Here is a 16,504-nt window from a genome sequence, read left to right on the forward strand (position 1 = left end):
GGTTTGATGGCTGCCTTGAGTTTTAGCAATGTTTCTTTTATGTACGTGGGTGCTTTTATATTAGGGGCATAGATGTTCAGGATTGAGACTTCATCCTGATGAACTGTTCCTGTTATGAGTATAAAATGCCCCTCTCGATCATGGCTTATTTTTCTTACTCTATTACTTTTTATACAAGTTTAATATTTATTTTATTATCTTTACTCCTTTGATCTATGACTCTCTGTACTCTCTTATATTACATTTACTGTCTCTTTACTCTTTTTCTTCTCTCTCCCAAGCAAGCATACATTTTTAAACTCACTGTGTCTCATTTAGAGGTCCCTTATGTCTGAATCTGTTCTTATTGTGCATCTGTAATCCTTTTCTGACCAGGATGGCTTCTTATAATGCAAAGTGCTTCTTAAAAACCTAAGCAGTAGAGCCGGGCGGTGGTGGCGCACGCCTGTAGTCCCAGCACTCGGGAGGCAGAGGCAGGCGGATCTCTGTGAGTTCGAGACCAGCCTGGTCTACAAGAGCTAGTTCCTGGACAGGCTCAAAAAAAAAAACCTAAGCAGTAGCATTGCTAGGGCAAATATGGCCCTTATGGCTTGCTCCACACAGTTCAATATGGCAGGGCAGAGGTCTGTTTAGCATGAGCCCTGCTCATAGTGCCATTTTCAAGCACAGTGGATCCATGTTGCCATTAAGAAAGTTGTAACACTCTGCTCACAAATCCCATTTAAATGTTCAGCCTCCTGAAAGAGTCAGAGTTTGACAACATCCCCTCTCCCAACAAAGTTTGTCCTCACAGTTAGGGGACACCATTTTAGGGGATGATTGTTGCTCACATAGGGTTGGGTTTTGGAGTGAAAATTATGTAGGCCCAGAGATCAAAAAAAAAAAGAAAAGAGGGAAAATGAATGGGATAATAGGTAGATTAGAGGGAAAATTAAATGGGATAATAGGTAGATTAGTGTGAACTTACTCATACTAATAATTATAATCATGACTAATATAGTGAATACTTATAAGCTAATATTTATAGACAATTTACATTGGTTTAGACTTTTGTATATTGATACAAGTTCAATTATATATGTTATTTTGAATATGCTCCTATTTCTGTTTACAATATTTGTATACTTATACAAAGTTATTTTGTCAGATTATATGCATGCATGTTTCTACCTCTGCCTAAGACATTTTGTATATTGACACAATTTTAGGATATATTTATCATATTGTGTTATATATTTCTACCTCTGATCAGATATTTATACATTGATTACATTTTGAGGTCAAGGTTCTCCTTTACTGCACAGTTGTTTAAAGATTGGTTAATATTCTGATATGAAGTCTTAGACTTTAAGTTATATTAAGTATTAAGTATTACAGGTCAATAGTCATTCATGCTTGTTCATTCTGGGTTAAGAAAAATCAGGTTTGACCAAGGAAGTCTCCCCCCTCTGAAAAATCCCTGATAGGAACAAATGGTCCAGATAATCCACCATTTCAGAGGACCTCTGTTGGAGTTTCCTCTGAGTACTACATCCAGAATAGTTTCAAGACTGCTTGCAAGCCTCATATGATACTCCAATCAGGACTTGATCATAATTCTAAATTTTCTTTAGGTCCCCATAAAATTATCAGCACCCCCAATCAGTAGGAAATAGCCTGGAAAACTATGCCCACATTCCCCAAAAATGAATTATGGATATTTCTTTGTTTAGAGTGTTGGTTACAAGTTGCTATGGATAATGCTCTGGAAAAATAAGCTAAACAAAGGAGATTACGTTTAGAGTTCTTGTTTTAGAAAAAAAGAGGGAAGTATTATGGGACAGTGGTCTTATATTCTATCACTTGTATTATTTTAATAAAATACTGATTGGCCAGTATCTAGGCAAGAAGTATAGGTTGGGTGACCAGGCAGGAAGTAGGGGTGGGGTGATAAGAATAAGAGAATTCCAGGGAGAGGAAATTGTCAGTTACACTCATCACAGAAGAAGCCAGGCACAGAGGAAGCAAGATGAGAATGCCTTGCTGATAAAAAGGTACCAAGCCACATGGCTAACACAGACAAGAATTATGGGCTAATGTAAGTTATAAGAATTATAAGAAGCCTGATCTAATAGGCTAACCAGTTTATAATTAATGTAGACCCTGTATGTTTCTTTGTGACTGAATGGCTGTGGGTGAGACAGAAACTTCTGTCAACATATGCTTTTTGATTCTTTTCTTTTGGATAACATACAGACATGAAGTGACTTTGGTTATCAAATAAATATTTTACACATTCAAAATTTAATATTTTTTTCAAGAATTAGAAAATGTTCCCTGACATTTTGTGTCTACTAAATACAATAAAGGCTGTTAAATATTTTTTATTGAAGTGAGAGATTAAAATGTATTTTTTTTTTTGGTTTTTCGAGACAGGGTTTCTCTGTGGTTTTGAAGCCTGTCCTGGAACTAGCTTTTGTAGACCAGGCTGGTCTCGAACTCACAGAGATCCACTGCCTCTGCCTCCTGAGTGCTGGGATTAAAGGCGTGCGCCACCACTGCTCGGTTTAAATGTAATTTTAAGTAGAGTTAAATATCACATTTTCTCCATTCAATACATTTCAAGCATACCTCCTCAAACTACAGGGTGAAAAATAGACATAATTTTATATTCTTTTAAAGCTTTTAAGAAAGTCTTCTTTTTCCAAATAATTTCATTAGATAAACTTAGTTGGTTTGTACTTTTGCTTAAGTGTAGACCAGGCTGGCCTTGAACTCATAGAGATCCGCCTGCCTCTGCCTCTCAAGTGCTGGGATTAAAGGCGTGCGCCACCACCGCCCGGCTTAGGGCAATACATTTTTTAGAGTATTAAATTGTAGTTGATTCACATTGTTGTTTTATATATGTGTTCATTCCACTTTGCTACACAGCGCATTAGATTGTAATTATTAATGTATAAATGTGTTTGCATTATATTTTTTATTCCCCATATCTTCCTATTACTTTCTTACATCTTTTCCATCTAAATTCAAGTTTTTTTCTTATGCAAAACCAAACAATGTCAAAACACAAAAATCACAATAAACAAAGTTTAAATAGAAAAAATGAGTGGAACAAAAGTATAACAAATAACAAACACAAAATAATATAAAGAAAACTGATTTTCCATTTTCCAGCAGGTAGCAATTGAAAATAAACATTCTTGGTTATAAGTAGGAGCTTATGACAACTTACCGTATTTAGTGATAAGATTTTTTTGATGTTTCTTTTTTTTATTTCAGAAAATTTTTATTGATTTCTATTGAGCTCTATATTTTTTTTTGCTCCCCTCCCTGCCTCTCCCCCTTTCAACCCTCCCCCAAGGTTCCCATGCTTCCAATTTACTCAGGAGATCATGTCTTTTTCTACTTTCTATGTCCCATGTAGATTAGATCTATATAAGTCTTTCTTAGTGTCCTCATTTTTGTTTAAGTTCTCTGGGATTGTGGTTTGTAGACTTTTTTTTTTTTTGATTTATGTTTAAAAACCACCTATGAGTAAGTACATGTGATAATTGTCTTTGGTAATGCAGTAAATCTTTCAAACTTTAAACCAGTTGATAAAAAATACTCAATAGAATACTGACAAAAATATTCATGAACACATGAACAAATCTTCAACCATGAGCAAGTAGGCTTCATCCCAGAGACACTGGGATAGTTCAACATACGGAAATCCATTAATACAATCCAACACATATACAAATTGAAAGGAAAAGCACTCATGACAATTTCATTAGATGTTGAAAAGCATTTCACAAAATCCAACACCAATCACACAGAGACTGAGAACAATAATCAACAACCTCCTGGACCTGAAAAACTTCTGTAAGGCAAAGGACATGGTAAAAAAAAGATGAAATGACAGTCTATATAGTTCACCAACCTCACATCTGAAGAGGGTCAAGAAATAAGACAGGAGGGGTTGGGGAAAATGTGGTTGGTATTTAAAATGAAAAAAATAAATAAGGGGCTGGAGAGATGGCTCAGTGGTTAAGAGCATTGTCTGCTCTTCCAAAGGTCCTGAGTTCAATTCCCAGCAACCACATGGTGGCTCACAACCATCTGTAATGAGGTCTGGTGCCCTCTTCTGGCCTTCAGGCAGACACACAGACAGAATATTGTATACATAATAAATAAATATTAAAAAAAAGATGTCCACACCTAACTTCCAGCGCCTGCAAATGTGATTTAAAAAAAATAAATAAATAAGAAGAAACCTAACAATCACAATACAATATTTATAATTCTCCTCCTCCTCCTCTTCCTTCTTCTTCCAATGATGTGGGAGTGTCATATATCAATCTGTTGATTTCATTGGTTAAGTAATAAACAAACTGCTTGGCCTCATAGCTTAGAACATAGGTGGGTGGAGTAAACAAAACAGAATGCTGGGAGGAAGAGGAAGTGAGTTTAGCCTTGACAGCTCTGCTCTCTGGAGCAGAGACGCCATGCTCCCCTCTCCCTGGTAGACGTGATACCTCTGCTCTCTGAGGCACTCATGATGAAGCTCCAACCCAGGATGGACGTAGGCTAGAATCTTTCCCAGTAAAACTGATGCTACACAGATTATTAGAGATGGGTTGATCGGGATATGAGAATTGGCCTGTAAGGGCTAGAGTTAATGGGCCAAGCAATGTTTAAAAGAATACAGTGTCCGTGTAATTATTTCGGGGCATAAGCTAGCCAGGCGGCCGGGGTGCCGGGGATGAAGCCCCACCGCTCTTATTATTACATTCAAAAAAAGACAACCTTTAGGAAACTCACATGGACCAACAGAACCAAACTCTGGTTCTCATTCTATCCACTTCCCATGTGATCTGACAGCTTGGCCAATTTTCTCCACATCAGAAGGTAATGCCCTCCCTCTCACCATGGCATGGATTACGTTTTCCTTCATAGCTCCCTAGAGCTCCCTAGAGCTGCAGTAGAGAAGCACCCTAGACCGAACCCACAATCTATCTCCCACTGGGATTCTTAAAAGTTAGGCATTCCCAGAGTTCTGCATTAACTAGTGCTACCCAGTTTGACCTCAGGAGAATAGCCGCTCCACTACTAGATGAGCAGGATCAAATGACTCAGACAGCACAAACTTTCCCAGGGCTTTCCCTCAAGTCAATGTTAAGACTGGCATCTAGTCTGGGAACTTTATATTTTATAAGAAATTCTTACATTCTCTCAGAGCACGTCCTGTTGCTTCTTCTAAGATACAGTGTCCCTTGTGGTTCCACAGTCACTGTCTGGAGCAACCAACCCTTTGATTAAAAAATACAAAGTCCTCAAACTAAACACAGTTCATATTCAAACAGTAACTGCTGTTAAAAAAGAAATCAGGAATTAGAAAACAATGATGGCTCTATGGAAGAACTTGGATGCACAGAAGACATGGTGAGAATTATGAAATTATAATTCCAAAAATCATTTTAAGGTGTTGGAACAGGCTTTGTGGCCATGTTCTTCATAGACTAGGGATTTGTATTAGAGCAACTGAACTTTGCTTACACCTTTTCTCTCAGTCTGAACATCTTAAACCTGGAAAATAACAACTCTGTTAGGCAGGGCAAACCCATTTTCTCTTGCTCTTATATTTCGGTATAACTAGTGTAGCTAAAGTAACACAGTTTCATGATAAGTTGATTTATCCCAATTCCTGATTGCCTAGTCTATGGATGCAAGAAATGGCCAGCCAGAACATTTATTGAGCATCTAAAACTGATTACCTCACTACTCTTTCTTAATAGTAATTAGTTATGGTAAAAGTGGGAATGTTTTCATCTACCTCTCCCTCCCCTCCTGTGTTTTGACTATACTTCTTTAACATTGGTCAACCAACTCAATTCAAGCACAGATCCTTCTTCATTAATCTACTGCCGCAGGTGAGTTCATTGTCAGAACCAAGACTCTACCAGATTTAAATATTAACCACAAGAAACAAAACTGACTCTCAACCTGAACGAGGCCGCAACCACAAATGCTGCCAACTGGGCACTGTTCTACCCTGTAGGTGTGCCCAGTGAGAAAACTGCCTCCATGATGTGCAATAGTGTGTATGCTTCAAACATTAGAGCTATACTTCAAATGGGTAATGGTTACCAATGGGAAAGTGGGGAGACATATGGGGAAAAAAGTGAAGGAAAAAACTTGTAAATATTTTTAAACCCAAAGTAAAAACTGAGAGGAAACCATTCATGCAAACCAATGAAACTTTATAAAGCCAGCCCAGGCTGTGTGGGGGACACTTTCAGAAACCAAGTGGTTACAGTATCTTCCTTGCATTACATCTGTCCCAGCTCATCAAAGCCACCCAGAGATAAGCATCCAGCAATCTTCCTTCATTTTCTGAAAAGTTGGGCTCAAAAGCTTCTTTAAGCCCCAAGTCTAAGCTTTTGTTGAACCCGGATTCTACTCAGATTATATCAGGAAGAGCTGCATAATTTGAGTTATGCTTTTTCTTACTTTTTTTGAGACAGGATAACTACAGGTAGCAATGACTGTCCTGTACCTCACTATGAAGAACAAGATGGCCTCAAAGTCAATGAGATTGACCTCATTGTTTATCAAGTACTGGCATTATGGAAATAGACAATACTCAGCTTGGGTATGTTTTTTAAATGACTTATATTTAAATCTGACAATATAAGAATAAAATGAGATTTGAAAAGAAACCACTATTGTTTGATGAGCTTTAATACTCTTGAAATTCTAGATTAGTTTAAATTTACTAATCCATTTTCATGTTCTTAATAAATTATTTTCTGTGGTCTCTTAGCTTCTATTGAAAATGTTTGAACTATGTTAGTATGTATATACCTTTGCTATGGTATGTGGAACTGAGAGGACACTTTAGAATTGGCTATTATATACATTTCCTATGTGAGTTCTAAAGATTAAACCTAGGCTTTTGACTGTATGTGACCTCATTAGTCGATATTTGCATTATATCATGGGCCACCATTTTAGGGTGAATTCTGCCATGGTCCTAACCACATCAGGTCCATATTTTCCAGGGTAGGGATGTGAAGATTAAAAATGTTAGGTAGGAAGAAAAGAGATAAAAATCACATAGATGTAGGAGAGTCAGGAGGGCAACTCAGTCAATATTGAATGCTGAATTTACCAAAGTTTATTTTCCATACACTTTTATACCCCAATAAAAAATGAGGAAGACAAAAGACCGCTTTAACATGATGCCATTCTTGAGAAATGTGTTGTTGTTTAAGCAGTGAAGCCCCCCTAGAGCAAGTATCCTGAAGGCAACCACTCACTAAGGCAAACCTCCTTATTCAAAAAAAGGAGCAAAAATATAATTATTCTTAAATTCTCAGACCTTTGGTCAAGGTGGAGAGGATACACCTCTATGGGCCATCTTAATGTCCAAATTACAAAATAACCACGTCCTAGGTCAGGGTGTGTAGCCGTATTTGTCAATAACTTTGATCAATCTCAAACTATTGACCTATAGAAAAGGTGGAATGGGCTCACATTTTGGGCTTCTACAGGTTTCAAAACTATTTATGTATGTGCTGATGCCTGAATGTTCCTATACCACATTCCATGTGTAGAAATAAGAAAATATTTGTTGGAGTAATATGGGTTCCCAAGACATTTGAGCCCAGATCATTAGGATTAGCAGCAACCAATTATACTTACTGAGACAGTTCTCTGGTACTCATCTGTGGTTCTGAGAAAGGGTTATGAAGAGGTGTTTAGTCTTCAAAATAAACTAACATGATCAAAAAGAAAGACAGCAGTATATCATGTTTATTTACAAATATGATTTATTATTCAAATTGTCCTGTTTTCCTCCATCATTAGATGACAATATTATTACAATCTGAAAAAAATATTTTACTGTGTAACATTTCAACTAATCTTACTTGAGCATCAGTGAGACAGCTCAGTAGGGCATGTCTGTGGTGTACAAAGCTGGAACCTGACCATACCAACATATGAAGATGGCAACAGTAGGTCCCTCAAAGTTGTCCTCCACGCTAAACAGATCTGCCAGGGCTACAAATCCCCTAATCATATTACAGACACATACGACAGAAATATTTTTGCTTTTTAAAAAATAAATCTCATTGCCATTAAATTATCTGGCATCTTTTAGAAGGCAGTACTTCAAGATGAAGTGACAGATAACTAAAGGGGACATGAAGAAGCACGGAACACAATATACACATATCCATAGCACATCAGGCTATGTTATGATTATAACATTGATTACTCGTTACTTATTTTTGTAACACTTCTCCCAAATAGATGAAAATCCTGATTTGTATACACACAATACAAACCACAACCACAATTGAAGTATTTGGTATTTAAGTATATTTACATAGTATTTCTCAGGTATGAACTCTTTCACTTTTGTAGGTCATTTTGATAGGTAAAGGCTTTACTACATTGATTACATTATTGTTTTTTCTTCAGAATGAATTTTTTTGACTTAGAAGGCATGATTTCATGAAAAGGCTTTATCACATTGATTACATTCATAGGGCTTTTCCCCACTATGTGTTCTTTTATGACATTGAAGACTATTGTGATTTACAAAGGCTTTCTCAGATTGATTACATTTGTTTCTCTCCACTATGTGTTCTTTTATGGTATTGAAGACTATTGTGATGTGCAAAGGCTTTATCACATTGATTACATTTATAAGGCTTCTCTCCAGTATGTGATCTTTTATGACGTTGAAGACTATTGTGATATGGAAAGTCTTTATCACATTGATCACATTTGTAGGGTTTCTCTCCAGTATGTGTTCTTTCATGTACTTGAAGATGATTGTGTGTGGCAAAGGCTTTACCACATTGAATACATTCATAAGGTTTCTCTCCTGTATGTGTTCTTTCATGTACTCGGAGATAATTCCGTTGTGCAAAGGCTTTATCACAGTGATTACATTTATAGGGTTTCTTTCCAGTATGGGTTTTTGCATGTATTTGAAGATACCAGTGTGTGGCAAAGCCTTTACCACACTGAATACATTCATAAGGTTTTTCTCCAGAATGTGTTCTTTTATGTTGCTGAAGACTACCATGTTGTGTGAAGGCTTTATCACATTGATTACATTTGTAAGGTTTCTCTCCAGTATGTGTTCTTTCATGTTTTATGATATTATTGTTATAGGCGAAGGCTTTACCGCAGTGATTACATTTGTATGGTTTCTCTCCAGTATGGGTTCTCTTATGTATTTTCAGATAATTAGGATTTGCAAAGCCTTTTCCACATTGAGTACATTCATAAGGTTTCTCGCCAGAATGTGTTCTTTTATGCTGTTGAAGACTACTGTATTGTGCAAAGGCTTTATCACATTGATTACATTTGTGGGGTTTCTCACTAGTATGTGTTCTTTTATGGTAATGAAGACAAATGTGCTGTGCAAATGCTTTACCACAGTGATGACATTTGTAGGATTTCTCTTTAGTATGTATTCTCTTATGGTATTGAAGACTATTGTATTGAGCAAAGGCTTTATTACATTGATTACATTTGTAGGGTTTCTCTCCAGTATGTGTTCTTTCATGTGTTTGGAGACTACTATAATATGCAAAGGCTTTACCACAATGATTACATTTATAAGGTTTCTCTCCACTATGTTTTCTTTTATGTACTCGGAGATAACTTTGTTGTGCAAAGGCTTTATCACACTGGTTACATTTGTAGGGTTTCTCTCCAGTATGTGTTCTTTTATGTATTTTAAGATAAGAGTGATTAGCAAAGCCTTTACCACACTGAGTGCATTCATAAGGTTTTACTTCAGCATGTTTTCTCTTCTGCCTTCCGAGATAACTGTGACATGTAAAGACTTTATCACACTGAATATCCTGAGAGAGTTCCTCTCCAGTACAAATTTCTTCATGCCTGCAAAGATAATTGTTACATGAAAATGCTTTATCACAATTAATAAACTGATGAATATGAATAATTTTACCATATGAATTCACTTTACAATTTGGTCTAATTTTAAAGAGGAATTAGATCTTAAAGTTTTCACTTTGTTTACACCCACTGTGTTCCCCTTTATTATGGGTTGTTTTGCATCTTTAAAAATACCTGTGATGGTAGGAGTCTTTACTAACACAACTTACTGATATATTTGATTAGCTAATGCCCCCATAGACTCTAGTACTGGAACGTTTGGTATTTATATTATTAGATAATGCATGTGGCCTTGTTGGAGCAGGTGTGATCTTGTTGGAGGAAGTGTGTCACTCTTAAGGTAAGCCTTGAAGTGCTCTAGGTTCAAGCTATGCCTAGGGTGTCCCACAGTCTCCTTCTGCAGCCTGTAGAAAAGGATGTAGAATGCACATCTACCTCTCCAGCATCACGTATGTTTCATATCATTATGATAATAGACTAAATCTTTCAAACTCTTAACCAGTCCCAATTACATGATTTCATTTATAAGAGTTACTGTGGTCTGACCAGGCAGTGGCGGTGCATGCCTCTAATCCCAGTACTCAGGAGGCAGATGCAGGCAGATCTCTGAGAGTTCAATTCCAGCCTGTTGTATAAGAGCTAGTTCCAAGACAGCTAGTGCTGTTACACAGAGAAACCATGTCTCAAAAAATAAAATAAAATAAAGAGTTACCATGGTAATACTATCCATTGACAGCAGCGACAGATGACCTAAATAAGATACTCACATATATAGTATCCTTTTTCTATGAGGTTTTTACACATATTTGAAGAGAACAGTAAGAACTCAAAGTTCACCATACTGGTTGCATTCATAAATTATGTGACTCTGTGAGTCATACTACATTTGTAAAGTGAACAGGAACAAACAGAAGAATTTCCACATTCCTAGTACTCATTGCTGATGAATCCCCAGTGAAGTTGGAAAGGCAATTAACTGTGAACTGTATACTTATTATTCAGAAAGTATACTCAAAATAGGGACTCCTACATTTTTTAAAATTTGCCTCTTTCCATCTCCCTATGCTCACATGGCTTGTATCTATTGTAACATATGATATACCTAGTAAAGGGAACAAAAGTTTTCCATATCACATTCATTCAGTTTGATATTTGCTCCCCATAGACAGGTGGTATAGGGATTAGTTTGTCAAGAATAATATTTTTGACTCTCAGAAACTGCCCCCATCTTGATAAACTTAGTGAAGTCTTTAAATGCATATGAGTAACACAAGTTTACTCTGCACTCTTTGGTTATTAGAAGATTTTGAACATTGAGTATATAATCATCACCTATTCATTGTGTGCACATTGCAAAATGTCTGTGTGCTATAAAACTAAATGGATCGGAAGTTCAGTGGCATAGCTCTAATGGAGCTATGATTCAAATGGTGATATCTGTTAAGACATTGCTTTCTTCTCTTCTTTCTAAGAGGAATGCATTGCTAACATGAATTCATTACCTTACATTGAGGGACATGGTTAGGTGCTAATTAGATATCAATATGCTGTACATAAATAAATCTGTGCTTGTTATACTATTGCATCTCTTTAAAACTTCCAGGACACATTAAAATTTCCTCAGAGACACATCTGTGAGTGACTGTACACAAAAATTACCTTCCATGTTGTGGAGAAATTTGATCTGGTTCTTCAATATGATGGTCTTCCCAATTGTTGGCTAAAATACAATACCAGAAAATATATGAAATATTTTAGAAATATTGCAAAATTTAAAATATCTTCAGTTCACCTTAGAACCATGACTGATTTATTACTGTCATTCCCCCACTTTTGCAATCAAAAGTGCAAACAAAAAAAAATTACTTGGCAAGAAAGAGTTTCCCCCTTATTTAAAAAATGAAGTAAAATTCACAGTCTTACCTATAGCAGTGAGGTTCCTGTAGGTCTCCAGCATCACGTCTTTGTAAAGATTTTTCTGGGAAGGGTCCAGCAAAGCCCATTCTTCCGAAGTGAAATGTATATACACATCATCATAGGTCACTGCATTCTAAAATGACCATATATAAATATGGGTAAGAGAAAAAGCGTAAAACTGACCACACTGTAAATGTATACTTCTTCAAAAATATATTTATATAATTCTGCTGTTTCTCACTCTTATTCCATGACATAGAAGTTCTAATGCATCACAATGTTATTGTGAAAGAAGCTGAGTGAGATTCACTTGTCATTTCTGCATATCTAGAATAGGCTATAGTCTTGCAGGAGAAATGGTCATTAAGTGACAGAAAGAAAGTGACAAACAAACAGACCAACAATACTGATCACACACTAGAGAAATCATAGGAAAAAGATGAGCAAGGTGGTGGTATTGGTTCCTGCCTCTAATCCAGCACTCAGGAGGCACAGGCCTGTGCATTTCTGCTGTGGAACAAACTTTTTATACACTATGAATATGTATTAATCCCTGAATATGGTGAATAAAGATCTCACTGATCTACAGCTGGGCAGGAAGAGGTTAGGTGAGAAAACCAGACTGATGGGATACTGGCAGAAAGGAAGATGGAGGCACATCAGAGGATGGTCACCAGAGATGCAGAGAGAAGCATGAGGAACATGCTGAATTTAGAAAAGATAGCAAATGACATGGAAAAGCAGATATAAGAAATATGTATTAATTAAATCTAAGAGCTAGCTATTGAGGCTGCAAATTCACAAGAGGACCAAGAAGTGGATGACCACCCACCTAACAGAACACCCCACTCTCTAGGTCCTCTATACTGGGGAAAACCACGGTCCCTCACCCACTTATCTTCTCTAGCCAGCCAACAGGTAAGTTCCCTTCATGTAGGCTGCTCCAACAGCCTCATCCCATCGATCGGATCCTGTAAGGTACAAGTCCCACTTTGTCCCAAACCCTCCTTTTCCCCATGACCTCAGAGGAACTCTGAAACACAGATTGCAAATAAGCACAGAGACCAAGACGACCCCACTCTCTATACCTTCCATACCAGGTCAAACCCTGGGTCCCTCCCCCACCTGCCTCATCTTCTCTAGCTATCCAGGAGGCAAGCTTCTCACGGGTAGGCTGCTCCAACACCCCTCCCCACATGTCAGACCCTCCTATCTGCCACAACTTCTGAAAAACAAGCTGCAACTGTACAGAGTGGACAAAGAGAGGAACTCTGAAGTACAGGCTATGACTGCACAGAGTGGAAGAACAGATCTAACCAAGAGAAAAGACTAAGAGAGCTCAGTGCCTACCTGAGACACAGTGATACTGAAGAGCAGACCAAGAACTGTACGTAAACACACAGAGAGCCACTGGAAGAATAGGATCAAGACGCAGTGACAGTGGCGGCATCAATTGGAGGAGGAGACGGGTAGGTGCCAATGCAAGAATTCATTCAACAACATGAAAAGCAGCATGGTACCACCAGAAAGCAGTGGTCATAAAACAGGAAGACTTGATCATCCTAAGCCAGAAGAGGCAGAAGAAAACAAGTTTAAACATAACTTTATGAGGATGATGGATAACTAGATGTAGAAAAATGAAAATAGATCTGTATTTATCCCCATCCACAAAACTCAAGTCCAAATCGATTAAAGATCTCAATATAAATTCAACCACATGGAACCTGATGAAAGAGAAACTGGGAAGTAGCCTTCAATGCATGGGTACAGGAGACCACTTCCTAAATATTACTCCAGTAGCACAGACATGGAGAGCAACAATAAATAAATTGGACCTCCTAAAACTGAGAAGCTTCTGTAAAGTAAAGGGCACAGTCCATAAGACAAAAAGGCAGCCTAATGAATGGGAAAAGATCTTCCCTAAAATAAATATAAAACACAAAAATAATAGGAAACACATAACATATTTTATAGAAAAAATGTTTTAACTGACTGTTCAAGCCTTATATTTCATACATGTAATATATGTTATTTTAAAAGTTTATATATTTTCAGAACAAAGAGACCAAACACCAATTAAAATGAATGGCCAAGATGATCCAACATCTCAAATTGCCTCTGTAGAAGTTGGTGGGTTCTACATCCAAAACATCTTCAAGGGTACTCTATTAGAACGTCCAGCCTCACAAAATCCTGCAGTCAAAACCTAACAATGAATATGATTTTCTTAAAGTTCCCTCAAAGATCTCAGTGTCAACAAACAGTAAGTAGTCTAGAGAACGATGTCCATTCTCCTAAAACATAGTTTATAGATGTTTATATTATCACATAGGAGGGGTAGGTTACAAGTTGTTATTGGTAATGATCAGGAAAAAAGCCAATCAAGGGAGATTAAATTCAGAAATCTCTTTCTAAAGGAGAAAAGGGGGTTATGATATAAAAATGAGATGATAAAAGGTAAATTATTAAATCAACTATAATCTAAAAAAACTATTAACAGTAAACATTTGGCATTGGCATATTTTATATTTATACAAGTCTATGGATGATGGATATTGAAGAAACTCCATATGGAATTCTTTTTCTTTGTGGTCAATGCTAGCTAGCTATTTGGACAAGAAACTGCCCTTGCATCAACTTCTGGTAATACACTATCCAAACTGGACAAATAGGACACAAAGAAAAGCAACTGCATAACCTTCCCAATACATGGTAGGACAGTCAATCAAAATTTTCCAGGAGTGATTGATGCTGACTTTGAAGGAGCAATCAACTTCATGACTCACTCACCTAATGGAACATCCATGGTAAATACAAGACAGAGACTTACAAAATTAATTTTACTTAATAAAGTACAAAGTAGAAAACAAGTAAAGAGATGTAAGAAAGAGAGGAGAAGCTTGATGTGGTTCATCTGATGTCATTGGCTAAAAGTCATAGGTCCACAGGGAACAGAACTCACTTTGTTCACAAAAGAAAGAGCTTTCTGGTCTTTAGGATACTGGTGCAGGTATTTTGTTTTAACTGCCTCTCAATGACCTTCAAAGTGGCCTAAAATGGAGACTATTACTCAGTTACAAGGATTGATCAAACCCAAAATCCTGAACACAAAGAAGCAATGAGCTTTACTGGAGATATAAAGAAGGCCATATAAAGGAACTTCTAAGCTGTACATTATTCCTCATACCTGCAAATTGTGGGGTTGAACATTATGACCCAAATGGGTGTATACTTACATAGTCACAACACAGTTACGGCTAATTAAATGTTCCAGTAAGGGTTTTACCCAGATGTTCTATTTTGGTTGAACTTAGAATACTGCAGTAATTTGATGTCATAATAAGATAAGATTCTTGGATGCCCTGGTGTGTGGACCCAATGAAATGGTCAGTGAGAACATTTGCTGATCATCTAAAATATACTGCATAGGGGCTGGAGAGATGGCTCAGCGGTTAAGAGCATTGCCTGCTCTTCCAAAGGTTCTGAGTTCAATTCCCAGCAACCACATGGTGGCTCACAACCGTCTGTAATGAAGTCTGGTACCCTCTTCTGGCCTAGAGACACACACGCAGACAGAATATTGCATACATAATAAATAAATAAATATTTTAAAAAATAAAATATACTACATAATTCCACAATGGTAATATTAATTATTGTCAAAGCAGTAAACCCCTCACCTCCCTTCCTGCCTCTCCCTTCTTCACTGTTACTACACCAGGTTCAATCCTGGTCAATGAACTCAGTACTGGCACACACCCTCTTCTTCTGGATGTTCCCTATAAAAGCCAGAAAGATTGGGGAAAACTTGTTCATAAATTCCTTTTCCTTCTTGCTGACCAGTCCAAGGTCAATCATGGAAAAAGTGTAGGATTGTGTGTTCAAAGCAATTTTATTTACATATTTTAGGCAAGCCTTAGCTACAGAAGATATTGCTCCAAACAGAAATAAAAAGCAACAGCACTTGAGAGAAAAGAAATCAAACAATGAATGTTAACGACTGGGATCTGTAAAAGAGTTACAGGCAATGAATGGCCTGTTTCTCAAACCTCTGAGTTTTCTTAACTGTGCCAAGCAGGACTGAACACATATGCATAGGAAAGGTCGCTAATTGCAAACTCAATGTTCCATGACTCAAACTAACCTTCTCAAAGTATATACCCAGCAGTCTGGTTTGTCTTCATTCATATGATATGAATTAATACAAAATCACCTCTTTCTGCCACAATTAGGTCCTTTTCTATAATGGTGACTCTAGCAGCTGATTGCCTACCCTGTCTCCCTCTTCAATGTGAAGAATACATGTTTTTCACTAGTCTTCTTTGAAGGCAGAAACCATAGTCCACATGCAATTTCTTGCCTTGGAAATGCAGTGGATAGTAGAATACATGACTCAAAGATATAATTTTAAATCTCTAAGCTGGTACAGTCATTTTCAGGACAGAGTTTTGCTGTAGTTTTGGAGACTGTTGTGAAACTTACTCTCCAGATCCGCCTGCCTCTGACTCACTAGTGCTGGGATTAAAGGCATGTGCCACTACTGCCAGGATACAAGCAAAACCTAAGGCCAAGTAAGCTTCTTAAGAAGAACAGTATCAGCCGGGCGATGGTGGCGCACGCCTTTAATCCCAGCACTCGGGAGGCAGAGGCAGGCGGATCTCTGTGAGTTCGAGACCAGCCT

The 16,504-nt window shown here is 37.3% G+C and overlaps 1 protein-coding gene and 1 pseudogene across 2 annotated transcripts in view; one reads left to right on the forward strand and one right to left on the reverse strand.

Annotated features, from left to right (window-relative positions):
* The window catches only part of LOC101984273, a 398,439-nt pseudogene that overhangs the window by 195,793 nt on the left and 186,142 nt on the right, over positions 1–16,504 (forward strand).
* LOC101989836 (zinc finger protein 431-like) overlaps positions 1–16,504 on the reverse strand; it is a 257,504-nt gene that overhangs the window by 149,646 nt on the left and 91,354 nt on the right. Inside the window, exons 1-3 of one of the 2 annotated variants that reach the window (XM_013355068.1) lie at positions 11,830–11,863; positions 11,566–11,626; positions 8,592–9,888 (exon numbers count right to left, since the gene is read on the reverse strand). In XM_013355068.1, the coding sequence (XP_013210522.1) occupies positions 8,592–9,888; positions 11,566–11,626; positions 11,830–11,863 (1,392 nt within the window). Of the gene's footprint in view, positions 1–8,486; positions 8,536–8,591; positions 9,889–11,565; positions 11,627–11,829; positions 11,864–16,504 lie in introns of those variants that run through there. The other variant, XM_026777884.1, reaches the window with a different exon arrangement.

The sequence above is a fragment of the Microtus ochrogaster genome, unplaced genomic scaffold (genome assembly GCF_000317375.1).
Source record: "Microtus ochrogaster isolate Prairie Vole_2 unplaced genomic scaffold, MicOch1.0 UNK89, whole genome shotgun sequence".
Lineage (NCBI taxonomy): Eukaryota > Metazoa > Chordata > Mammalia > Rodentia > Cricetidae > Microtus > Microtus ochrogaster.